Here is a 26,514-nt window from a genome sequence, read left to right on the forward strand (position 1 = left end):
TTTTGAGATGTGCCCGTTTTTGTGTTACCTCTGATTAAACCAAATCAGCAAAAGGCAGTAAGGCAAGGCAAGGGAAGGCAAGTTTATTTATATAGCACATTTCAGTAGCAAGACAATCCAAAGTGCTTCGCATGAAGGAAAAAAATAAAAATAAAAAACATAATAGGCAAAGTACATTACAGTGCCATAAAAGGTAATAAAAAAATAAAGAGAATAGAATGATGGATAAGAAAATGCAATATTATTGCAATTAGCATGTTTACTTGAAAACCATATACCAAGTCAGCAGGTGTTTCTTATAAATGTCTGGTTTAGTTTAAGTCAGTCATTTTTTATACCGCTTCTTCTATAGTGGGTCGCGGGGAAGACTCCATCTCAGGGCAACACACAAACAACCATACACACAAACAACCATGCGCACACTCATTCACACACCTAAGGGCAATTTAGAGAGACCAATTAACCTAACAGGCACGTCTTTGGACTTTAGTTTAAGTATACAAATCAAAAAAACAATACATGGCTGATGGTGTAGACAATTAATGTGTAGCCTAACACTGTTTTGCAGCAGTGATAATAAACGTTGCTGTTCTATTTTAAATAAGCAAGCAAGGATCCAGTTTAAAATATTTTGCTTTCTTTCCGTATATACTGTCATACTGTTAAAGTGGAAAGATATATTAAGAGGATAAATAGGAAATCTGTGTGTAATTCCTAGCATATAGTACATAATGGCAGACACTTAATGTAGACGGTGGCATAGAAAACAGATGTGAAATACTTTGAGGGCAGATACATCCATTCTAGTTCTTTAAAACAAGTTAAACAGAACGGAGTGAACAAAAAGGGGCCTTTTGAACGGGATATGCTGAAAACACAAAAAGCCTCGTAATGTAGAGCCACAGCCTGCAACTGTATGTATCGTTGAAATCTAGCCGTATCCTTTCATGTGCGCATGCGCGGCCGGCGGTTTGCGGTTGCGCCAACTGGAGGAGGATGTTGCTAGCAGCCAGTGTAGATGCACAGGCTCTTCACAACAATAACATTCTGTAAAATTTGCATCTCCACATCTCCGAACCGAGGGTTCCACTCCGAGAACACTCCCGGATCCGCACATTGGATAACAACCCTAGCATTTACATACATTTATAGTTCCGTCTTCTTTTGACAATGGGAGTGGATGGGTTTGCAGGTTTACTGAACGGTTTTTTGACAGAAGCAGAAACAAGAATCTTGGCTTTCCAGCTAGGCCGCAGACGTTTTTTGTCGCCATGAGCAAGAATCGACTGGCGATAAAATATTGGATGTATTCTCTGTGGGTTTGTATTGTTGCAAGTGCTACGGAGCCGATGCTTTCATAGCAAGATTATTTTTAATTTTCACTGTTTCTGCTTGAGCCAACAACAGAAGCTAGCGAGCTCTCTAGCTTCTCAACCTTGACTGGCTGCCGTCTTGTCTCGGTAATTAGCTCAGCTAGCTAGCTAGCGATCACTTGGCCACCAAAGCAGCTGGGTTTAAACTTTTCGTGGAAGATTTACCTTCACCGCCGGATACCCCGCGATTCTGGTACCACAGATTTCGTGTGCGAGGTCAGCTTCTGGATGAATGTGGAACAAAATGGAGACCCCGACGATTGTGTACGATTTGGATACCTCTGGAGGCTTGATGGAGGTGAGGTTGCTAAGCTAGGAGGCCTCAGTAGAATTACTGTACTGTTCACGCTCTGTGTTCTTTCTGCAACTCTGTTCTGGTTCATAAGAATTGAGACTCAATGTTGTCATGCGTCTTGATCACCCAGTAAGGTCTGTACTTTGGGTTGGGAGTGAAGGCCACAAGTTGACTCTGCCTGTCGCGCACCATGAACTGTTTTTGAGGGTACTCAGCTGCATGTTTTTCAACACTGCTAAACACCCGTTGTATGTGCCGCAGTTATGGCTTTAATTAACAACAATGGGGGTATTTGTTACAGCAAATCCAAACTCTGTTGGCACCTCCGAAGTCCGAGGACGTGGAGAAGAGGAGCCGGAAGCTGGTAAGAGATGTTCGGAGGAGCGGCAGGGCCACCAACCACGACACCTGCGATAGCTGCAGGGAGGGGGGAGATCTGCTGTGCTGCGACCACTGTCCAGCTGCTTTTCATTTACAGTGCTGGTAAGTTGAGTGCATGTTAAATGGAAGTCAGTTGTACAGGAAGGTTAGCACCATCGGTGGTTTTGTGCAGAGATCTCCGTGGCAGGAGCATATGCGGGGCTTTGTACCAAAACTGTGTTTTTTTTTTCACCGCTGTGACCACATTACCTTCTGTACGGGTATAGTTTCTACATTGCGTACAAATTCTGCGTTTTTCTGGGAAACGCTTATACGTTGATTTCATCATCATATTCTGACATTTCAAAAAATATCGAGGCATTGTCTCTTGGCATAAATCAGAAAAACAGAACTAGTTCATTGAGTTTTCGCTAATGCAACTTCTGTCATGTTTTTCTCTGATAGATGACTGTGTTGCAGACGTTCTTGAGTACAAATAAAACTTGTTGAATATAACATCATTTTTAAAAGCATACCTGGATGTTAACAGAACGTTGTAGGGGCTTTTCCCGTCCGATAGGGGGTAGGATTTGCTCCCTTGCTGCTGCTACCAATGTAGGCAGTGCTTCTAAACATGGTGTTTACAATATGGCGACCTCCCTGCTTTTTTTCTGGTCAAGCGCCATTTTAGTAACCAGCGTTAAATTTCGACGCCGATAGGGGAAAAGCCTTTAAATAGACTAAAACAAACAAATTTTTCCGAATCCAGGATGGATGCGTTTGTCGTCAAGCTTCTGCAACGTGTCACCCAGTGTGCTGCTCAGGGCGGCTCTCACCAACATTTGTTTGCATGATTAAAGCTGTTGCTCCACGTCATATTATCGCTGTGTTCGTATTGATCTGTTAGCAGATTGTGTCGTAGATGGTCCTGATTAACCTATAGAGTTTTAAAATACCTGCTGTTTGTTGTTGAAAAAGGCATTACTGTTAGGTGCGATTCATGTTGTAATATAATTTATTGTCCATTAGGGGGAGGCAGAGAAACTACATTTGTTGAGTTACATAAGGTCTTGAAACAGAATGGAGGAATTTTCTTTTTTACTGAGAAATTGGTTATTGCTGCGGTAGATAGAGAAATGTAAACACTGTCACAAAACAACTAAATGCTGCATCAAAATATAAATGCTAATCATACAATTGCATTCTTTGTATTTTTGTTTAGTGTGCCCAAAACATTAGTTACTGCTCAAATTAGATTTTAAAAGCCATAATGCTCCATTTGTTAAAGTAAATCTGTTGTGCGTCTTCTTGGCACTCAGACAACAATTCTGACTGCCATTCTGCCAGCCAGGTCACGTAAAAACAAAAAAAAAGATTTTAAAAGGATTTAAAAATCAGAAAACGGTTCAAAGAAAGAATCATTTTTGAAGATTCAAAAATTTGCAAATAAAGTCTTTAACTGACAGTAATTAAATCCTAAGACAACACAGACGCTTAATTAAGGGTGTATTCACACCTGCCACTTTTGGTCCTCTTTAAACGGACCAGAGTTCATTTCCCCCGTTGGTCCGGACCTTTTGTGCAAGTGTGAATACACTCAAGCGAACCCTGGTCCGGACCAAACAAACACACCAAGACCCACTTTTTGAGGTGGTCTCAGTCCGCTTCCAAGCGGACTCTGGTGCGGTTCATATGTCCCTTTGGACTTAACAAGCCACCGTAGCCGGTAGCAAAGGTGTACACTGTATTGATATAATACCTGATAAGCTGTATGTTGCTTAGCAACGCTACTGGCATGTTGTGGGACAGTTTACATGCATTCTCCGACGCTGTTCCAAAATTATAAATAGAACTTCGCAAAATCTGTGTTGAATGAGCTGCTCTTGACTCTCACAATAATATTGCAGCTGCAATAACTGCACAAATATGCAGACCAGAGGTGCAGCACGTCTACAGTTGTTTTACTAAATTTCCAGGTCTGTACTCTGTCCCGCCCCTGTCATGTCTGTCCAATGGGAGCAATGATCGTCACTCGCATGGCTTTGTTAGTAAGTAATAGTTCACTTGCAAAAAGTAAAGTGTGAAAGCAAACCACACCTAACAAAAAAAAGTCTGCTTTTGGTCCGGACCAAACAAGCGGACCAATGGACTTTCCTGGTGTGAATAAACCCTTATTTGCAAGCATCAAGAATGAGCCTACTGACTGACCTTTGTTTGTTTGTTTTTTTTCTTACCATAGCAACCCACCGCTTAGTGAAGAAATGCTTCCTCCTGGAGAATGGATGTGTCATCGCTGTAATGTGAGAAAAAAGGTTAGTGGTAAGCTATTGGGTTTTATTTAACCTGAACAGTGTGCTTTGTCTTGTTCCTGTTACGTCTGCATGCATGTGCAGATCTTGGAGGCTTTGTTTTAGAGCTGCACAATAAATTGAATCACAGTCGTTATTACATATCAGTGTTTGCAGCATCTCAGTTGCAAAAGAAAGCTTGTTGTCACATATTCATACTCTGAATATCAATATATACACTCACTGGCGACTTTATTAGGTACACCTGTCCAACTGCTCGTTAATGCAAATTTCTAATCAGCCAATCACATGGCAGCAACTCAATGGATTTAGGCATGTAGACATGGTCAAGACGATCTGCTGCAGTTCAAACCGAGCATCAGAATGGGGAAGAACGGTGATTTAAGTGACTTTGAACGTGGCATGGTTGTTGGTGCCAGACGGGCTGGTCTGAGTATTTCAGAAACTGCTGATCTACTGGGATTTTCACGCACTACCATCTCTAGGGCTTACAGAGAATGGTCCGAAAAAGGGAAAATATCCAGTGAGCGGCAGTTCTGTGGGCCAAATGCCTTGTTGATGCCAGAGAAGAATGGTCAGACTGGTTCCAGCTGATAGAAAGGCAACAATAACTCAAATAACCACTCGTTACAACCAAGGCATGCAGAAGAACATCTCTGAACACACAACACGTCGAACCTTGAGGCAGATGGGCTACAGCAGCAGAAGACCACACCAGGTGCCACTCCTGTCAGCTAAGAACAGGAAACTGAGGCTACAATTCACACAGACTCACCAAATTGGACAATAGAAGATTGGAAAAACGTTGCCTGGTCTGATGAGTCTCAATTTCTGCTGCGACATTCGGATGGTAGGGTAAGGATTTGGTGTCAACAACATGAAAGCATGGATCCTTCCTGCCTTGTATCAACGGTTCAGGCTGGTGGTGTAATGGTGTGGGAGGTATTTTCTTGGCACACTTTGGGCCCCTTAGTACCAATTGAGCATTGTGTCAACGCCACAGCCTACCTAAGTATTGTTGCTGACCATGTCCATCCCTTTATGACCACAGTGTACCCATCTTCTGATGGTCCCTTCCAGCAGGATAACGCGCCATGTCGTAAAGCACGAATCATCTCAGACTGGTTTCTTGAACATGACAATGAGTTCACTGGACTCAAATGGCCTCCATAGTCACCAGATCTCAATCCAATAGAGCATCTTTGGGATGTGGTGAAACAGGAGATTCCCATCATGGATGTGCAGCCGACAAATCTGCAGCATCTGTGTGATGCCATCATGTCAATATGGACCAAACACTCTGAGGAATGTTTCTAGTACCTTGTTGAATCTATGCCACCAAGGATTAAGGCAGTTCTGAAGGCAAAAGGAGGTCCAACCTGGTACTAGCAAAGTGTACCTAATAAAGTGGCCGGTGAGTATATTTGTCCAGTCATTACGCACAGGTAATGACTGGACTGTCAGCCCTTAAATCCCACACATGATATAAATTGTTAGAGATGTAGATGCTAAAACTCGTGGAGAGAGGGGGAAGAGAGAGAACAGTTTAAAGAAAATGTGGGTGAATTAGGGGTGTAATAGTACACACAAAATCATGGATTGGTTTTAAAGTCATGGTTCGGTATGCTTTAGGTTTGCTTTAGGTTTGCTGTAATCAAGAGAAACAAAAAGAAGCCACTATAGAACTGACTGGATAAATTACACAACAATAAAAAAACACTTAAAAAAGTCAATATTGTTGTTTAGGGATTTGGTAAAACATTTTGAGAAGTGAGAGCAGAGTGAGCGTTATATCTTATTGCTGTTGAAAATACACTGACATAAAGCTTTCATTCTGTCCACCTTTTGTTTGTCCACTGTAGCTGCATGAGAAACCTTAATGTTCCCAAATATCAAAGATTAATGATGGTTGGGAGTCCTCTCTTTTGTTTGTTTGAGTTTTTATACTTGTGCTACAGAACGTTTATTGAGCACCTAGTTCTGCACATAGACATTATGCATGTGTCCAGGTGTAAAACAATGGCATATTTGTTTTGGTACATGTTTGTACCGAACCGACAGGGCTGTATAGTATATATTCGGTACTGTTACACCCCTCGGGTTAATCATTATTGATAGCTTATAAACAATTTTCAGTGATTGTACTGGAATAAAGTTTTTCTTAATTTTGTGCAGCCCTGCTTTGTATAAAGACTTAATGCAGTCTAGGTGTGTTCTAATTATATTTGCATATCATAACATGCTGTAAGTGTGAGTTGCTGTCATCTACACACATTGATGTGTGTGCTATTTATAAAAAAAAAAAAAAAAAGCTAATGTGAACATTGTACATTTAAAAATGTTCTCTCACTGAACAACATAAAACAGCTATTTGTTCCATATCTGAAATCACCTGAAACAGTACTCTTACTTAAATGGACCTTAAGTTATTTCCTAATTTGTTTTCCTTGCTGCCAGAAGCGGGAGCAGAAGTCTGAGCAGACTAATGGCTTCCCAGATCGGTCGTCAACCAAGCGTTCCACTTCTCCAACGGGGGAGCTTGAGGTCAACACCGGCCCGCTGAGACTTGATGGCCTTCCACCAGGGGCCGGGGCTGCAGGTCCTGGTCTACGAGTGGCTCAGGTCCGCCTCTTGGACCGCAGGACCAGCAGCAGGCCTGGCAGCCGCCCCGGGACACCGACATCCAACACTTCATCCACCCCAACCCCATCAGAGGAGCAGAATGATGGAGAGGAAGAGGCAGCTGACCCTGAGGATGACATTCAGGCAGTTGAACCTGATGGTGCATCGCTGTCAGCACCGGCACCACGCCTTCTCAAGAGACCCTTTCAGCTTCTAATTGCAGCAGCTATGGAGCGAAATCCCACACAGTTCCAGTTGCCCAATGAGCTTACGTGCACCACTGCACTACCAGGTCAGTATGTCACCGAGAGTCAAAACCTGTCATTGTGATACTTTCCTTCAGGGGATGTTGTCAGCTGAAGCCATAATTTTTAATAAACCTAGAAACTGAGTCTTGGTATATCAAGCACCTTATAGCCTATACCTGAGATCAGACTTTTACTAGCCGATACCGATGTGTTTGTTGATGTGTTTGCAAACTGAAAAAAGTGAGATGTTTTCAGTTGAGATATACAGGTCCTTCTCAAAATATTAGCATATTGTGATAAAGTTCATTATTTTCCATAATGTCATGATGAAAATTTAACTTTCATATATTTTAGATTCATTGCACACTAAATGAAATATTTCAGGTCTTTTATTGTCTTAATACGGATGATTTTGGCATACAGCTCATGAAAACCCAAAATTCCTATCTCACAAAATTAGCATATTTCATCCGACCAATAAAAGAAAAGTGTTTTTAATACAAAAAACGTCAACCTTCAAATAATCATGTACAGTTATGCACTCAATACTTGGTCGGGAATCCTTTTGCAGAAATGACTGCTTCAATGCGGCGTGGCATGGAGGCAATCAGCCTGTGGCACTGCTGAGGTCTTATGGAGGCCCAGGATGCTTCGATAGCGGCCTTTAGCTCATCCAGAGTGTTGGGTCTTGAGTCTCTCAACGTTCTCTTCACAATATCCCACAGATTCTCTATGGGGTTCAGGTCAGGAGAGTTGGCAGGCCAATTGAGCACAGTGATACCATGGTCAGTAAACCATTTACTAGTGGTTTTGGCACTGTGAGCGGGTGCCAGGTCGTGCTGAAAAATGAAATCTTCATCTCCATAAAGCTTTTCAGCAGATGGAAGCATGAAGTGCTCCAAAATCTCCTGATAGCTAGCTGCATTGACCCTGCCCTTGATAAAACACAGTGGACCAACACCAGCAGCTGACACGGCACCCCAGACCATCACTGACTGTGGGTACTTGACGCTGGACTTCTGGCATTTTGGCATTTCCTTCTCCCCAGTCTTCCTCCAGACTCTGGCACCTTGATTTCCGAATGACATGCAGAATTTGCTTTCATCCGAAAAAGGTACTTTGGACCACTGAGTAACAGCCCAGTGCTGCTTCTCTGTAGCCCAGGTCAAAAGTTCAAAAGTGGCTTGACCTGGGGAATGCGGCACCTGTAGCCCATTTCCTGCACACGCCTGTGCACGGTGGCTCTGGATGTTTCTACTCCAGACTCAGTCCACTGCTTCCGCAGGTCCCCCAAGGTCTGGAATCGGCCCTTCTCCACAATCTTCCTCAGGGTCCGGTCACCTCTTCTCGTTGTGCAGCGTTTTCTGCCACACTTTTTCCTTCCCACAGACTTCCCACTGAGGTGCCTTGATACAGCACTCTGGGAACGGCCTATTCATTCAGAAATGTCTTTCTGTGTCTTACCCTCTTGCTTGAGGGTGTCAATAGTGGCCTTCTGGACAGCAGTCAGGTCGGCAGTCTTACCCATGATTGGGGTTTTGAGTGATGAACCAGGCTGGGAGTTTTAAAGGCCTCAGGAATCTTTTGCAGGTGTTTAGAGTTAACTCGTTGATTCAGATGATTAGGTTCATAGCTCGTTTAGAGACCCTTTTAATGATATGCTAATTTTCTGAGATAGGAATTTTGGGTTTTCATGAGCTGTATGCCAAAATCATCCGTATTAAGACAATAAAAGACCTGAAATATTTCAGTTAGTGTGCAATGAATCTAAAATATATGAATGTTAAATTTTCATCATGACATTATGAAAAATAATGAACTTTATCACAATATGCTAATATTTTGAGAAGGACCTGTATTTACTCTATACGAATAAAATCCATTTGAGCTGCCAGTCCCTGGTCAGAGCTGGTAAACGGGAAATTTGCAACTTTTGATAACTGGCTGACTGATGGGTGCATCCGTTTTCTTACCTTTTTAAAAGCAACGTAACAGGTCTCTTGTGGAAGTGGTTGCGCACTTTAGAATTGTGATGCATCATCATTCGTAGACGCCTAAAGATCTCCCCTGTGCTATTGTGCTAATAGAAGAGTTTTAAATCCCAACCTCATCATCAGTTTTTGTTTTAAAGTAATAGTAAAATCCTGCTTTACTATAGACTTGTGTTGTTTTGTCTCTACTCTTTAAATGAACATGCACAACAGAAAGGATCCTTAAGGCTCCTGTATACCTACATTAAATGAGTGGTTTAACGACCTGAAAGATATATTAACACATTTTTTCACAGATATTTATATGGACACAGCTGTTATTTGTTTAGAATGGGTCCTTTGGAAAAAAATTTTATTTCTTGTGATATGCTGGACCTTTGGTGTATTAAGGTATGCACTAACAAATATATTACTTAGTTACACTTTGTGTTATAAAGCAGATATGCTTTCGTTGGGTTTAGTTGGGTTTCATTTAGAGCTCCACAATATATTGAATCATATCGTCATTCAATTCAATTAAAGAATACTTTATTAATCCCAAAGGGAAAGTAAATGTTGTAGCTCATATTATGCAGGTTTCTTCAAAGAGCCATTGTAGATGCTGATGTCCGTGGGCAGGAAGGATCTCCTGTAGCGGTCTGTCTTACAGCAGATCTGAAGAAGCCTCTGACTGAAGACACTGTTGTTGTACAACAGACTGATGAAGAGGATGCTCAGGGTTCTCCATAATGTTCTTCATTTTATGAAGAATCCTTCTTTGCACAATGATCTCCAGAGGTTTCTGAGGAGACCCCAGAACAGAACCAGCCTTTTTTTATCAGCTTGTTGAGCTTTTTTAAGTCCCTGGCTCTGATGCTGCTTCCCCAGCAGATGATGGAGAAGAGATCACACTCTCCACAACAGACTTATAGAAGATATGCAGCATCTTGCTAAAAACATTGAAGGTCCTAAGCTTCCTCAAGAAGTACAGTCTGCTCTGTCCCTTCTTGTAGATGGCTTCACAGTTGCATCTCCACTCTAGTCTGTTGTCCAGGTGAACACCGAGGTATTTATACTCCTCCACCACCTCCACTTCTTCTCCCATGATGAAAATAGTGTCTGACCTAGTCCTGTTTCTCTTAAAATCTACAATCATCTCCTTTGTTTTAGTCACGTTCAAGATGAGATGATTTAATTCTACACCATGCCACAAAGCGGTCCACCAGCTCCCTGTGCTCATCTTCTTGTCCATCTCTGATCCACCCCACGACTGCAGAATCATCTGAGTATTTCTGCAGATGACAGGAGTCTGTCTCATCCTGGAGGTTTGAGGTGGACGGAGTGAAGAGGAATGGTGAGAGTACAGTCCCCTGTGGTGCTCCTGTGCTGCTGACTACCTGGTTAGACTCACGACCCTTCAGTCTGTGGCCTGTTTGTCAAGTAGTCTTTGATCCAGGAGATTGTTGAGGTCTCCACCTGAGTCTTCTGGAGTTTCTGACAAGGCAAATCAGGTTGGATTGTGTTAAATGCACTGGAGAAATCAAAGAACACGATCCTCACAGTGCTGCTGGCTTTGTCAACTCCAACTCCACAGCAATAAGCAAACTGAAGGGGGTCCTGATGGTTTACTGTTTGCTTACTCAGGTGGGCCAACAGGAGTCTCTTTAGGACCTTCATGATGTGAGATGTCAGGGCAACAGGTCTATAGTGATTGAGGACAGATGGGTGAGTTTTCTGTGGTACCAGAACAAGACAGGAGGTCTTCCACAACACTGGAACCTTCTTCTGGGCCAGGCTAAGGTTGAAGAGGTGCTGCAGAATCCCACAGAGCTGCTCTGCACAGCCCTTCAGGACTCTAGGGATGACACCATCTGGACCTGCAGCCTTATTCTGATTCAGTCTCTCCAGTTGCATCTTCACCTGACTTCTTGAGACACACAGGTGGAAGGTGGAGGCAAAGGGAGCATCAGCAGGGTAGCTCCCCGTAGCAGTCCTCCAGCAGAGCCCGCGCAGCATGGGCCTCAGGCCGGCTGGGTGACAGTACGTAGAAAGCATAGTCCTAGATCCCAACCCACAGGTCACCACCAACCCGTCTGCGTTTCTAACAGATTTTCCCCGCTCAGCGACACACCCGCTGAGAAGCCAACTCTGGTAATTGGCAGCTCCATAGTCAGAAACGTGGCACTAGAGACACCAGCGACCATAGTCAAATGTCTGCCAGGGGCCAGAACGGGCGACATCAAATCATACCTGAAACTGCTGGCTAAGGATAAGTGTAAATACAGTAAGATTGTTATTCACGCTGGCAGTAATGACACCCGGTTACATCAATCAGAGGTCACCAAAGTTAGTGTTGCTTCGGTGTGTAAGTTTGCCAAAACAATGTCGGACTCCGTAATTTTCTCTGGTCGACATGTTTAGCCGCATGCTGTCATTCAACGACTGGCTGTCTAGGTGGTGTCCAGAAAACAATGTGGGCTACATTGATAACTGACGAACATTTTGGGGAAAACCTGGTCTGATCCGGAGAGACGGCATCTATCCCACTTTGGATGGAGCTGCTCTTCTTTCTAGGAATCTGGCCGAATTTATTAGTTCTCCAAAACTCTGACAACCCAGGGTTCAGACCAGGAAGCAGGGTCGTAGTTTAACACTCCTCTCTGCAGCTTCTGTACTGCTACCCAGCCATTACCATATTAAGACACTGTCTCACCCACGGCCAAAATTTAATAGATTAAAAAATAATCTAAAAGGAGGAAATCATGAAAATCTAATAAAAATAAACACAACTCAGACCGAAAAGAAAAATAAAACATTTAAATGTGGCCTACTGAACGTAAGATCTCTCTCTTCAAAGACTTTGCTAGTTAGTGAAGTGATTTGTGACAATCAGATTGATTTATTTTGCCTCAGTAATCTGGCTGCAGCAAGAGGATTATGTTACTATAAATGAGTCAACTCCTACTAATTATTTAAATTTTCACATTCCTCAAAATACTGGGCGGGGAGGAGTAGCAACCATCTTTCAATCCGATTTATTGACTAGGCTCAGACCAATCAATAGCTACAACTCCTTTGAATATTTAATCCTTAGTTTTCCTCATCCAAATTGCAAAACATATGGCATTGAGTGTAAAGACATAACAATATTCTCTCATAACCCTGTCCTGTCTGACCATTTTTTAATAACCTTTGAGTTTAATTTAACCGAGTACTCCACACCTGAAAGAAAATGTCATTATAGTATATCATTATCAGGCGATACTGTAACAACCTTTAAAGAATCTGTTCCACTTTTAATTTCCTCATTATCACTGAAAAGCACAGTGGAGGGCAATAATTCTGTTTCTGCCCCTTCACAAATTGATTCTTTTGTTCATAGTGTTTCTTCATCATTGCATGATGCATTAGACAATGCAGCCCCCTGGAAAAAGAAGGTAATCATTAATAGGAGGCTACCTCCTTGGTTTAATTCAGAGCTGCGTACTTTAAAGCATAATGTTAGAAAATTGGAGAGTAAATGGCACTCTACACACCTAGAGGATTCCTACGTAATCTGGAAAAATAGCCTACTGTTGTATAAAAAGACACTTCGCCAAGCTAGAACCGCTTATTTCTCATCATTAATAGAAGAGAACAAGAATAATCCCAGGTTTCTCTTTAGTACAGTTGCTAAACTTACACAGAGTCATAGCTCTGTTGAGCCATCCATTCCCTTAGCTCTTAGCAGTCATGACTTTATGGGATTCTTCTTAAATAAAATTGATTCTATTAAAAAGAAAATCTTTGACATACTACTGAAGATGATTACTTCATCCTCAGCAAGTGAGACAACATTGGAAATAACTGCAGAACCTGATTTGTGTTTGAACTGTTTTGATCCTGTGAAGCTTCCTGAGTTATCAGAAATATTAGCTTCATCTAAACCTTCAACTTGTATGTTAGACCCAATCCCAACTAAATTATTTAAGGAAGTGTCCCTCTGATTACCAGCCCCATTTTAGATATGATGAATATATCCTTAGTAAATGGATATGTACCACAGGCTTTTAAGTTAGCTGTAATTAAACCTTTACTTAAGAAACTTTTGCTTGATCGAGATGACTTGAAAAATTACACACCTATATCCAATCTTCCATTCTTATCTAAAATTCTTGAGAAAATTGTTGCTAATCAAATGTGTGAGCATTTACACAGCAATGACCTGTTTGAAGAGTTTCAGTCAGGTTTCAGAGCTCATCATAGCACTGAAACAGCTCTGCTGAAAGTCACTAATGATATTCTTATGGCCTCAGATAATGGACTTGTGTCTGTTCTGGTTCTATTAGATCTCAGTGCTGCATTTGATACAGTCGATCACAATATTCTCTTAGAAAGGCTGGAATATGCTGTAGGGATTAGGGGAACAGCGTTAGGCTGGTTTAAATCTTATCTGTCTGACAAATTCCAGTTTGTTCATGTAAATGATAAATCACCTTTAAACTCCAGGGTTAATTGTGGAGTACCACAGGGCTCAGTACTTGGGCCAATTCTCTTTACTATATATATATATGCTTCCAATAGGTCAAATTATCAGGCAGCATGGGATAAATTTTCACTGTTACGCTGATGATACTCAGCTTTACTTATCCATAAATCCTAATGAGCCCAACCAGTTAGACTACAAGCATGTCTTGAAGATATAAAAACTTGGGTAACTTTAAATTTTTTGCTTCTAAATTCAGACAAGACAGAAGTTGTCGTCTTTGGACCGGAGTCTTTAAAAAAGAAACTGCATAGTCAATCACTTAACCTGGATGGCATTAAATTGACCTCCAGTAATAAAGTAAAAAACCTTGGTGTTATTTTTGACCAGGACTTGTCATTTAAATCCTATATTAAACAGGTTTCTAGGATTTCCTTCTTTCACCTCCGGAACATTTCCAAAATTAGAAATATCCTATCCAGGAGTGACGCTGAAAAACTAGTCCATGCATTTGTTACTTCAAGGCTGGACTATTGTAATTCTTTACTATCAGGATGTCCACAAAATGTAGTGAAAAGCCTTCAGCTGATTCAAAATGCTACAGCAAGAGTTCTGATGAAAATTAAAAAGAGAGATCATATTTCTCCTATTTTAGCTTTCCTTCATTGGCTCCCTGTTAAATCCAGAATAGAATTTAAAATTCTCCTCCTCACATATAAAGCCCTTAATGATCTAGCTCCATCATACATCAGAGATCTGATTGGTCCATATGAGTCCGTGAGGCAGACACCCTGTCTACTTTTAAGGCTAGGCTTAAAACTTTCCTTTTTGATAAAGCTTATAGTTAGAGTGGCTTAGTTTATCAGGGAGGGAGCCTTCCTTCCTCCCTGTTGGATGGAGTAAGGGGGAGTCAGGTTTAGCCTAAACCGGCTCAGTTATGGTTGAGGTGCAAACACACCCTCCATTTCTGTTACCTGTGTGACCCCTTCTCTTTTCCGATGGTTTTGATCAGTCTGACAGAGAGAGGTATCCCAATCCTTGTGGTTTTTAGTATAACAATGACCATCAGTGGGACCCTTTGTGGGGTTCCTTGAGACGACATTGTTGTAAATAAGCGCCGTTTAACTAAATAATCTGAACTGAAACTATCTGTGTAGTTATGCTGCTATAGGCTTAGGCTGCTGGAGGACATAACGACCACTTTCACCCTCTTTGCTACATTCTCACACTACTCTCCAATTTTGCATTATTTGCTGTTATTTCAGCTTTTAACCTTGTTCTCTCTATTCTCTCCCTAGAAGCTACACCTGGCCTGGCTCTGTGTCTACCTGTGACACCTTTCTGGAGAGGGGAATCGTCCGAGCTTCTGCTGGCAACAACTTAATGCTCACCCTCTACCAATGATCCACATGGCCCTGTCTTTTAGTGTTTAACCCTTTCTCTCTCCTAGACATGGCGATTGACTGAGCTTTTACTGTAACTAACTCTATGTGCTCTCTTTCAGACTCTAACCTTAAAAACCGGCTCAGAGTTTATCTGTTCTTTCTTTCTAGGTGAAATGACTAAAGGAGCTACATCCATTAACATTTACTTTTCCTTCCCATAGAACGTACTCCTGGATCAGTGCTTCTGTGTTCTTTTTGTGTCTCTGCTCTGTTCTCTCAAACCCCCAGTCGGTCGTGGCAGATGGCCGCTCATACTGAGCCTGGTTCTGGTTCTGCTGGAGGTTTCTTCCTGTTAAAAGGGAGTTTGTCCTCTCCACTGTTGCTACATGCATGCTCAGTATGAGGGATTGCTGCAAAGTCAACGCCAGTCACTGTCCACTGTCTCTACATGCTCATCCAGGAGGAGGGAATGCTGCAAGTCACTGACTGGATGCAATCTGCTGGGTTTCCTTAGATAGAAAAACCTTTTATCCAATTTGAATAAAAAGCTAACTACGACTGCACTGTTCAATTGTTAGGATTAATTGGAATGAATGTACCTGACTGTTGTGAAGTGCCTTGAGACAACATGTGTTGTGAATTGGCGCTATATAAATAAACTGAATTGAATTTAATCTTCTGATTTTGTTGAAGGCAAACATGTAGAAGCAGAAGGGTCCATGGCTGAGGGGGAAGATAAAACATTTGAGGTATGACAGAAAAGCTGTGGGTCAGAGGAGGGTGGAATCTCTGTTTGGCTGTGAGGAGAAGAGGACGATGCTGAGCTTGTTTCTGAACTGAACCTACTGAAGAATGCATTCAGTTCATTAGCTCTGTCCAGACATCCATCGTTCCGATCTTCTTTCTGCTTGAAGCCTGTGATCTTCATCCCTGACCACACATCTCTGATATTGTTTTGCTGGGCCAACAGTTCAATATCTGGGCTTCATGTACGAAGCGTATTAACGCACAAAAAACTTGCAGCGCAATGGTTTGCGCACAACTTGGCATGTACAAAAACGAACAAAGCGTGAAAATGTGCGGAAGCCACGCAAACCTTTTCAATCGACAATAATAAACTACAGAAAACTAAAACACACCTAAATTCACTGAAATATGACTCCATTCAGCTTTATTTAACTCATGGAGCATAAAATCTGATGTTTTTTCATGGGTTTGAGATTTTATGTTTTACACCTGAGCGATGAAATCGCATTTAGCCTCATACAATAACGTATAACCTCAGAAAATGATGGAAACAACTTTAGTCGGATGGAAACAGTGAAACTTCCTCTTTTTGTCACCTGTAGATTTAAATGTGCATCGGTTTGTGCGCTGAGCAGCATAAAATGCCTGTGAACCATCTAAGGGGCACTTCAATTCTTACTGAAAAAAAAAGCGGATCGGATAAGCAGAATAATTCCTAACAAGTCAGGTTTGATGATTCCTAAGGTGGGCAAGCTGTAGGCAATTGCACATGTCCATAAATAGCTGCATAAAGTTGTGCATAGCAATGGAATGATAGCTTTGGCACAGCTGGAGGATGAAAGAAGTTGGAGGGATCGTTTTATTCAGAGATCGTACTGACCTGCTGGCACATGATGATGCAAAGTTTAGATTGCCCAGGGCAATTATTTCGGAGCTCTGCACAGAGCTGGCCTCAGTGTTATAGAGGGAAACCAGGAGGAACCGTGCGTCACCGATGCCAGTTTAAGTTCTCACTACACTGCGGTCCTTTCAACCGTAACTTCTCAGAGGGAGCTGACTGACAGGTCAGGTATTTAACACTTTTCCACTCAGTGAAAATGCTTTTATGAATAGAAATTTTATTCAGTATATGTGCAACCTATTTGCGATTCCCAAATGCAGTGGCACAATGGCCTATTCAACTGCTGATTCCTTTATACTATAAAAATAATTATCATTAATCTAATAATAATTTGTTGGGAACAAAGGTCTGTGCGCGATGGCTGGCTTCTAGGTAATGTAAACTTTTTTATGTGACGTCCTGAATAGTTGTAAAGATTTAAAGTATTTCACGTAGTGTGTGTGGTTAAAGTCTTCCTAATAGAATTATGGGAGGCATATTCACATCATTATAATTATCAGCATTGAGCTATGAATGAGCTCAGTGCAGCAGCTAGACAGCGCTGTTTGGCTTAGATACACACATTGTAAAACAAAACTGATTCGAGCCGACAAACGTTTTATTTTCAGGCAAGTTTGAGTCGCTGATCTCATTCAAGTAGTTGTAGATTTGCTGTAACTGACTACAAACATACCCCAATGGTGTGTAGACACAGTCTTTTTTAGCGTTTTTCTGCCGACCGGAACCGGTTCTTTGACTGTCACAGCACCGTTGCCATTGTTGTTCTGGACACGTGATGGGTGACTTACGGCTACTTTTACTACTTTGCATATGTACTAAGAGGCGGGGACCGGACAGTCCAAGTGCCACCTGCAGCTGCTTTAAATCCACCGCAACTTAGGATGTATGAAGGCTAAATGTGCGGTGACATGTCTACGCACAGTTTTGTACATTTGATTTTAAATTGTTTTTTGTGTGCCGCAAGTTTTGAATTTCTCCCTACCACAAACTTTTAATATGAAAGCTGCGCAGTCTTTCGTACATAAGGCCCCTGGATTGCAGCAACAACACGTCACAGTAACATGTCCTGGATGACACCATCTGTTGTTCACAAGTTGTTCACAAGTACTGCCAGTCCACCATCCTCTTTAAATCTCTGTCTACTCGTATGGTCAGAAAGCCTGACAGAGAGACGTTGGAGTCGGGCATATGATCGTGCAGCTTTGTCTCAGTGAAACGCATAATACTGCATTCCCGATACTCTGGCTGGGTCCTTTGTAGGGCTTGGAGTTCATCCAACTTGTTTCTCAACAACTCACATTGCCTATCATGATCGATGGAAGAGATGGTTTGAACTTCCTCCTTCTCTCTCTTCTCTTTGCTCCTGGTCTGCCTCCTTTTAAACTCATCAGGGATTTTGGGTTGCAGTTGAAATAGTATTTGAGCCTTTGAGATATTAATCAGCTGCTCCCAGTTGTAAAAAAAACACCTTGTTGCTATGGTTAAGCATCATGACAAATGTTCAAAACACACAGCGCACAGCATCCGATACCAAAGAGGATAATCGTCCCTAAAACAAATTGTATCCACAACACGAGGAATTAGCGTTCTGAGTAGTAGTCACCTTCTCAAATCCATGTAGTGGCAGGTGTCTTGGTGGTCACTTTGCATAGATGACTGTTACCTGAATGTCCATGGAATTTCCATGTTATTACATTTCCTCCAAGAAAAAATATATAGAGCAAACTTAGGCATCAACCCCCCTAACAACAAACCAATGCAGTGAACAACGAGCCCAAGCTCACAGCAGCACTATTCTTGAGATCCTAACTATATTTGTCTGTAACCTTTCTGAGCTGTTTTTGTGTCATTTGGTTGTTCAGGCAGCAGTAAACGAAGGAGAAAAGAAGAGCTGCTGGGCAAACCATTCAGAAGACCTCAGCATGAACTGGATCCTAATGGCCTGGTCCCTCTGCCCGTCAAAGTTTGCTTTTCATGCAACAGGTAAAACACTAGTGTTTACTGATAGGGTTTTTCCACCAAAGAGGTTCCACTGCTTAACCATGGCTGGTGGTCTGTAAAAGAACTAGTTTGCTTCTCTAATATCTAAGAGCCATATGAAAGCCACACCAATTAGTTGTACATTTCATCTGGTTAATGTTTGATCCTCCCCCTGTTTAATTCTATTTTTTGTAGAGGATTGTGGTGCATGGAGACAGTTTAACAACATAAGTCATATTATTTATCTCCGTATTCCTACAAACAGATTTTCTAATATCACCACATAACATGTTTACAATGTTTTTAACATTAAGCGCTACCTGAGAGGATTGAAGTTGAGTATTAACTGTAGGCTGATGCCCTAACCCTTAAAACTAACACGTTAAGCCAAGGGGGAATAGCACCCTGATTCTATAGTTTATGGGCAGGAGATATAGCAAAGATGAGCAAAGAAGCTGCAGCTCCTATCTCTCTTCTTGGACCATTTGGCAGGTAAGTATCCAAAACAACTGCACATATTTATTTAATTTTTCTGACACATAATGCCATTTTGTCCAAGACAACTTCAATTCTCAGTATCTGACAGTCAGTATTACTCTGTTCTTCTGACTGCAATAACAGTTTAAAGGGCAAAGCAACAAACTTATGGCAAATCTCACCTGTGCTGACTTGATATGGAATTGTTTTCATATGATAACAGCATTACAATTTGTGAATTCAACCACTTCAAAATACAATTTATGTGAACAAAGACAACAGGAGAGATTATAACGTGCTAGGCAATGGGATAACGCTTATGCTTAACTGTGAATGATGTCATGGCCCATGTGTGTTTTTAAACTCGTTTTCAGACAAAATATAAATGAACAAGATCTAGTTCAAGTTGGAGCAGTGAACTTAGTTCAGATTATTTATATGGTGAATTAAGAACATAAATTAATTCATATTAGTTGGAGAAGATGGTTGGGTGAACTGGATGTAGAACTAGTTCTTGTTATGGATGAACTGCTTAAACAAACATTGTGAGATGTCCTTTGTTTGTGATGCTCAGAGGGTTTTTATCAAACTCTTGCAAAAACAACTCAAATTAGTTGAAGAATATATAAATGTCAGCATTTTCAAGCTAGATTCAAGCTAGATTTTCAAGCTAGATCAATGGCTGTCATCAAGACTTCAATTTAGCACTCATCAGTTGTTCAAAGTATGTCATGATGAAAACTTTGATTTGGGTAATGTAGGTGGGATGGAGGGGGGCTTTGATGACCTCTGGAAACTTGTATTTCTTTCTTCAAAATTACAGCGGCACAAATGAAAGGTTTAGCAGCACAATTTATGGACACCAATTTTGTCAGCACAGAGCATTATGCTAAACACCGTCTTGCTAGCTGACCGCTAAAAATGGTTTGGTGAAAACGGCCCCTATGAGTGTTTCCTGTCCTACCACAGACCGTCTGTACTAATGGACCTTGGTTTCCTCAAACAGGAGTTGCAGGATGGCTCCACTGATCCAGTGTGACTATTGTCCACTTCTTTTCCACATGGACTGTCTGGACCCCCCACTGACAGCTTTGCCTACTGGCAAGTGGATGTGTCCAAACCATGTTGAGCATATAGTGGTAAGACAAACAGTTGTGAGTTGACCCTTTTATTTAGTTTGTGGCCAGTTTCAGGTTTTGTAATGTTTTTATCCAGCTGAACCAGAGAAGCCTCAGCTTGTCTAGTCGCTGTCAGCTCTTTGACCAGTTCCAAGACAGGATCTCTCAGCATGCTGTCAGGTTGAACTTCCTTCATAGAGTCCATCGGCAGAATGCTCCCAATAGGCGGACCTCTTACCAGCAGAACAAGAAAACCATTAAGGTACAATCTTGCTGCAGTGTTTGTATGTGTGTGCGCGCAACAATCACTAGTCGCGTGTTGGATTTTCCCTGTACTGTGTCTCTCTGCCTTGGTACAATTTATGCATTTGTATTTACATTACTGATTAGTTTCAAAGCAATGTTCTTCTGCAAAAATGTGACTTTTTTCTTGCAGAGTATGCATCTTTTAAATAAAAAACTCTTTGGATTATAACTGAATTGACTCACTTTAAGACTATAAACATGTGAAATACCTTGTTAAGCCAATACAGTATATTCAGCTGTTGGAAGCCAGACCAGAAATCTGACAGATCTTGTTGTCTAGGTGCCAGATGCAATCAAGTCTCAGTACCAGAATCCTCCCCCTATGCTGCTTCCTGCAGGGGTAAATCAGTTGGAGTTGGTTTGTAGCAGACTTCCCAACCATCAGCCCTCAAAGCACCTGACAACAGAGATTGAACAGGAAGAGGTGGGTACAAGCAAAGATGGCTCACATGATTGATTTTCTATTTAGTCTTCTAGGAATCCGCTGTTTAACTCACTTTTACTCACTTTCTGCTGCATTCAACAGTGGCTTCAGGACATCATTGCCCTCCAGTGTAGCATCATGAGACACCTATCCATTAATCAGAAGGTCAGATCTGCCACATCCACAGAGTTTCCAGTGGAGTTTGAGAGTAAAAAGCCCTGTGTTACATCAGAGGAGATGAAAGCTCAGGCGGCTGAAGAAAGAACTTCTGATCCATGCTCTAAGTTCTGCATCATGCCTGATCACCCCCAAGAAGCCTATGTATCTCGGGACACCTTAACAGAATTGGGTGTTTGTAAATGCAGTATGGCACCATGTCCGAAATGTAGGAAACCAAATGGACCTCTGGCAGAGCTTCAGCCTCCCAAAGCCAACGGACCCCTAGACTGTAAGAGTGCCTCAGACCCCTGCAGGCAGCCTGACCTGCAGCATAGATTAAAGACTAATGCCACATCATCCTCAGACTCAGCTATCCCTTCAGGGCTAATGAACCACATAGGAACAGAGACAGTGAAAAGAGATCCAGAAAGTACAACTGAAGCCTTTGCTCAGCAAAACTGCCCCACAGTTTGGCCTCACAACAGCCAGCAGAATCATAGGGGCCAGATGGAGCTCCAGGAGTACTGTTTGAGCATTGATGATAACCCCCCGTCCTCCTTCACCAGCAGTTCCTTGTCAGAGGTACCACCTAAAGGCAGCTATAGGCAAAACTTGACAATGCACGGACCATTATCACCGCCTCCAGGTAAGCATTACCTTCACCCGTAGAGCTGTACAACAAAAGAAACATAAGTTATATTAAGTTTTATATATATATATATATATAGACATGTGATGTGAATTGCCGCTATATAAATAAAACTGAATTGAAATTGAATTAAGTTGCTCTGCCACCATGTAAATAAATATATTTATTTACTGGTAGTGAAAAGTGAGAAATCTTTTGGATCAGAACTGTATACAGTACTGTGCAAAAGTTTTAGGCAGGTGTGACAAAATGCTGTAAACAAAGAATGCTTTCAGAAATATGAATGATTATTTATTCATTTTATTTATTGTTTATCAATTTACAAAATGCTAAGTGAGAGAACCCAACCATACAGCCAAAGTCATTAAGAACTATCTTCAGCGTAAAGAAGAACAAGACTTACTGGAAGTGATGGACTGGCCCCATAGAGCCTTGATCTCAACATCATGGAGTGTCTCTGGGATTACATGAAGGATGTGAGAAAGCATACACCCCCAGAAGATCTGTGGTTAGTTCTCCAAGATGTTTGGACCAAGCTACCAGCTGAGTTCCTTCAAAAACTGTGTGCAAGTCTACCTAGAAGAACTGATGCTCTTTTGATGGCAAAGGGTGGTCACACCAAATATTGATTTGATTTAGATTTCTCTTTTGTTCATTCACTGCATTTTGTTAATTGATGAAAATAAATAACACTTCCATTTTTGAAAGCATTCTTGGTTTACAGCATTTTTTCACACCTGCCTAAAAGTTTTGCACAGTACTGTATATATTTTTTGTTTTGTTTTTGTAGACGTCTTGCTTAAAAAGGCAGTTGACTTTGTTCTTTACCACTGTCTCTTTATAGTGTTGTCAGGAGTCTGTTAGTCACTAGGTGCTGGTGGAAAAGGCAGTTGTTGTTAAAATAAAAGTTAAATACAGTGCTTGATTTCATACCCTTTAATAACTTTTTAAATATTGGAAAAACACTACCTGTTACTCATGGGTATGTCTAGTATTTCATGCCTGTGTAACTTCCCGGTGATTCTCTGTAAGAGTTTCAAATTGAAGGTCAAATCATGTTACTTCACACATATTTGTCCTGCTATTATCTGTCATTTCAGAATCAGAAAAGCTTTATTGCCAAGTACGTTTTTGGACATACAAGGAATTTGTTTTGGCGTAGTCGGTGCAATACAGTACAAATTAAACAGTATAAACATATCTACAATATAATATAAATATATGTGCACAGTTTTAAGTGAGTGAGAGTAAGTATAGAGCAGTATAAGATGCAAGAGCAATACAACAGTGCAGGTGATCATTGTGCAAGTATGGCTGTGCAAGTAAAGCAGGAGTCCAAGCTGAGCGTTAATGTAACGCATAGAATTAACATTAAGTACTTGGACATAAGGTCTGAAACATTCCCTTTTTACAACACAGGCTTGCACACCTACCATAAAGGGAATGAATGCACAAATGCTCAGGATTCCAGTTGATTCTTAGGATTGGATTGAGGTCCGGATCCAGTTAATAATAATCAAAAGCCAATTTACTTGTGGCTCTGAGCTGGTGATGAACTTGATCAGAGATCCCATTCTCAACTTCAGTTTTACCTGTTTTCCCCCAAATATACTGAATGCCAATTTACAGAGCAGTGTAAAAAGGATAAGCTGGATTTTTATTTAATCATAGTTGTGTGAAGTTATTAGTAATATTTGTCTTGCATGTTGTAGATGTCAGATCGCAGTCAGTAGAACAATGAGAAAATGAGTTGAGCAGCGAATGGTTAACAGCTGATCAGAGGGATCCCTGTTTTAGCTGGTACATTTATGGAATATAGTGTCATATTAATATTAATGGTCTACATTTTCATGAGAGATCACTACAGGTCCTTCTCAAAATATTAGCATATTGTGATAAAGTTCATTATTTTCCATAATGTAATGATGAAAATTTAACATTCATATATTTTAGATTCATTGCACACTAACTGAAATATTTCAGGTCTTTTATTGTCTTAATACGGATGATTGTGGCATACAGCTCATGAAAACCCAAAATTCCTATTTCACAAAATTAGCATATTTCATCCGACCAATAAAAGAAAAGTGTTTTTTATACAAAAAACGTCAACCTTCAAATAATCATGTACAGTTATGCACTCAATACTTGGTCGGGAATCCTTTTGCAGAAATGACTGCTTCAATGCGGCGTGACATGGAGGCAATCAACCTGTGGCACTGCTGAGGTCTTATGGAGGCCCAGGATGCTTCGATAGCGGCCTTTAGCTCATCCAGAGTGTTGGGTCTTGAGTCTCTCAACGTTCTCTTCACAATATCCCACAGATTCTCTATGGGGTTCAGGTCAGGAGAGTTGGCAGGCCAATTGAGCACAGTGATACCATGGTCAGTAAACCATTTACCAGTGGTTTTGGCACTGTGAGCAGGTGCCAGGTCGTGCTGAAAAATGAAATCTTCATCTCCATAAAGCTTTTCAGCAGATGGAAGCATGAAGTGCTCCACAATCTCCTGATAGCTAGCTGCATTGACCCTGCCCTTGATAAAACACAGTGGACCAACACCAGCAGCTGACACGGCAACCAGACCATCACTGACTGTGGGTACTTGACACTGGACTTCTGGCATTTTGGCATTTCCTTCTCCCCAGTCTTCCTCCAGACTCTGGCACCTTGATTTCCGAATGACATGCAGAATTTGCTTTCATCCGAAAAAGTACTTTGGACCACTGAGCAACAGTCCAGTGCTGCTTCTCTGTAGCCCAGGTCAGGCGCTTCTGCCGCTGTTTCTGGTTCAAAAGTGGCTTGACCTGGGGAATGCGGCACCTGTAGCCCATTTCCTTCACACGCCTGTGCACGGTGGCTCTGGATGTTTCTACTCCAGACTCAGTCCACTGCTTCCGCAGGTCCCCCAAGGTCTGGAATCGGCCCTTCTCCACAATCTTCCTCAGGGTGCGGTCACCTCTTCTCGTTGTGCAGCGTTTTCTGCCACACTTTTTCCTTCCAACAGACTTCCCACTGAGGTGCCTTGATACAGCACTCTTGGAACAGCCTATTCGTTCAGAAATTTATTTCTGTGTCTTACCCTCTTGCTTGAGGGTGTCAATAGTGGCCTTCTGGACAGCAGTCAGGTCGGCATTCTTAACCATGATTGGGGTTTTGAGTGATGAACCAGGCTGGGAGTTTTAAAGGCCTCAGGAATCTTTTGCAGGTGTTTAGAGTTAACTCGTTGATTCAGATGATTAGGTTCATAGCTCGTTTAGAGACCCTTTTAAAGATATGCTAATTTTGTGAGATAGGAATTTTGGGTTTTCATGAGCTGTATGCCAAAATCATCCGTATTAAGACAATAAAAGACCTGAAATATTTCAGTTAGTGTGCAATGAATCTAAAATATATGAATGTTAAATTTTCATCATTACATTATGGAAAATAATGAACTTTATCACAATATGCTAATATTTTGAGAAGGACCTGTATTCTGTTTGTTGCTGTCTTCTCAGCGAAATAAATGTTTTAATACAATCAATTACTATAACAGAAGCTGTTGGCTGTCACATTTCACCTGATCAACCCTAACTTGCACTACACTACTAAACATGAACTAAAATGTAAGAGTCTCCAAATCTGATCAAATGATCAGTACAAATTCTGCGGTTTTACTGAATCACACAACACAAACATTTTAAACAAAATCTATAATTTTTTGATCTAATTGTTTTTAATTAAAAATGAGAAGCATTATTTTTTCTACTGCTGCTACAATAATATACCATTTTATTAATTGATACAAAAAATTAAGTTTGAACTGCTTGTTGTTCACAGTAGTAAGTCTTTTTGTTATCCTGATCTTTACTGACTCGCTCTGGGAGTCAATGCGACCAATAGCTTTACATAGCAACAAGTGGGGGATGATTAGAACTCTGTTTTTTCAATACATCTTGAACAAAAAATTAAGTCTCTCACATCTAATTACGTCTTTAATCTGTAGGGATAGTATAACAGAGTTGTTATACTATCAACTCTGATAGTATAATTCAATTCAATTCAAAAATACGTTATTAATCCCAAAGAAAATTAAATAACTGTAACAATCTTCAAAATACTCTCTTGTGAAAGTGCCGACAGTAAATATCTGCCAATATAGAAATGATGTCACACATTGTAAACATTTTTGGTTTAAGTTGTTTGGAATTGCATGTGAAAAAAATTTATTGACTAGCTGATATTTTTCTAAAAACTCTGTGATATGACATTTGTCTGGTAATTTAACTATTGCTGATGATTTCACTGGACCTCACATCAAAATTTTGAACAATTCCTTATCAAATGGTTTGTTTTTAATTTATGCTTTAAAAAAACAAAACAATACAAAAATGATGCAGGAGGGTCGCTGCACCGCCGCCGGTTGTATTTGTTTGGTAGAGTCAAACATTGTTCAGCAGATGGTATGAAGTGAAAGGTGAAAAACATCATGAGAAGATAAAGCTGCAGTTATACATAAATCTATATCATCCAGCTAATTCATTTTGCTGACCCCATAGTCTTTTTTTTTCTCCACAGATAAAAAGGGTGGTCCTGGACTGATGGACCCTCTGGTGCCCAGTGCACTCTCCTCTATCCCAAACCTTTCCACTTGCATGAACAGTGCCAGGGACATTGGTGGTAAGGAGCTCACTTGATAGTAACTCATGACGGTTGTTGTGGTAATGCATACAAAGCGATAGTTGT

General features: G+C 41.1%; 1 protein-coding gene across 2 annotated transcripts in view; it reads left to right on the plus strand.

Moving 5' to 3' along the window:
- The first annotated feature begins 980 nt into the window (after window positions 1–980).
- The window catches only part of phf12b (PHD finger protein 12b), a 49,102-nt gene continuing 23,568 nt past the window's right edge, over window positions 981–26,514 (plus strand). The window contains exons 1-10 of one of the 2 annotated variants that reach the window (XM_047391452.1): window positions 981–1,671; window positions 1,970–2,151; window positions 4,268–4,340; window positions 6,795–7,251; window positions 18,538–18,658; window positions 20,139–20,271; window positions 20,348–20,512; window positions 20,837–20,980; window positions 21,083–21,785; window positions 26,347–26,448. In XM_047391452.1, coding sequence (XP_047247408.1) covers window positions 1,606–1,671; window positions 1,970–2,151; window positions 4,268–4,340; window positions 6,795–7,251; window positions 18,538–18,658; window positions 20,139–20,271; window positions 20,348–20,512; window positions 20,837–20,980; window positions 21,083–21,785; window positions 26,347–26,448 — 2,146 coding nt within the window. In that variant the 5' untranslated portion in view covers window positions 981–1,605. Of the gene's footprint in view, window positions 1,672–1,969; window positions 2,152–3,811; window positions 4,077–4,267; window positions 4,341–6,794; window positions 7,252–18,537; window positions 18,659–20,138; window positions 20,272–20,347; window positions 20,513–20,836; window positions 20,981–21,082; window positions 21,786–26,346; window positions 26,449–26,514 lie in introns of those variants that run through there. The other variant, XM_047391453.1, reaches the window with a different exon arrangement.

Source organism: Girardinichthys multiradiatus, chromosome 18 (genome assembly GCF_021462225.1).
Source record: "Girardinichthys multiradiatus isolate DD_20200921_A chromosome 18, DD_fGirMul_XY1, whole genome shotgun sequence".
NCBI classification, from domain to species: domain Eukaryota; kingdom Metazoa; phylum Chordata; class Actinopteri; order Cyprinodontiformes; family Goodeidae; genus Girardinichthys; species Girardinichthys multiradiatus.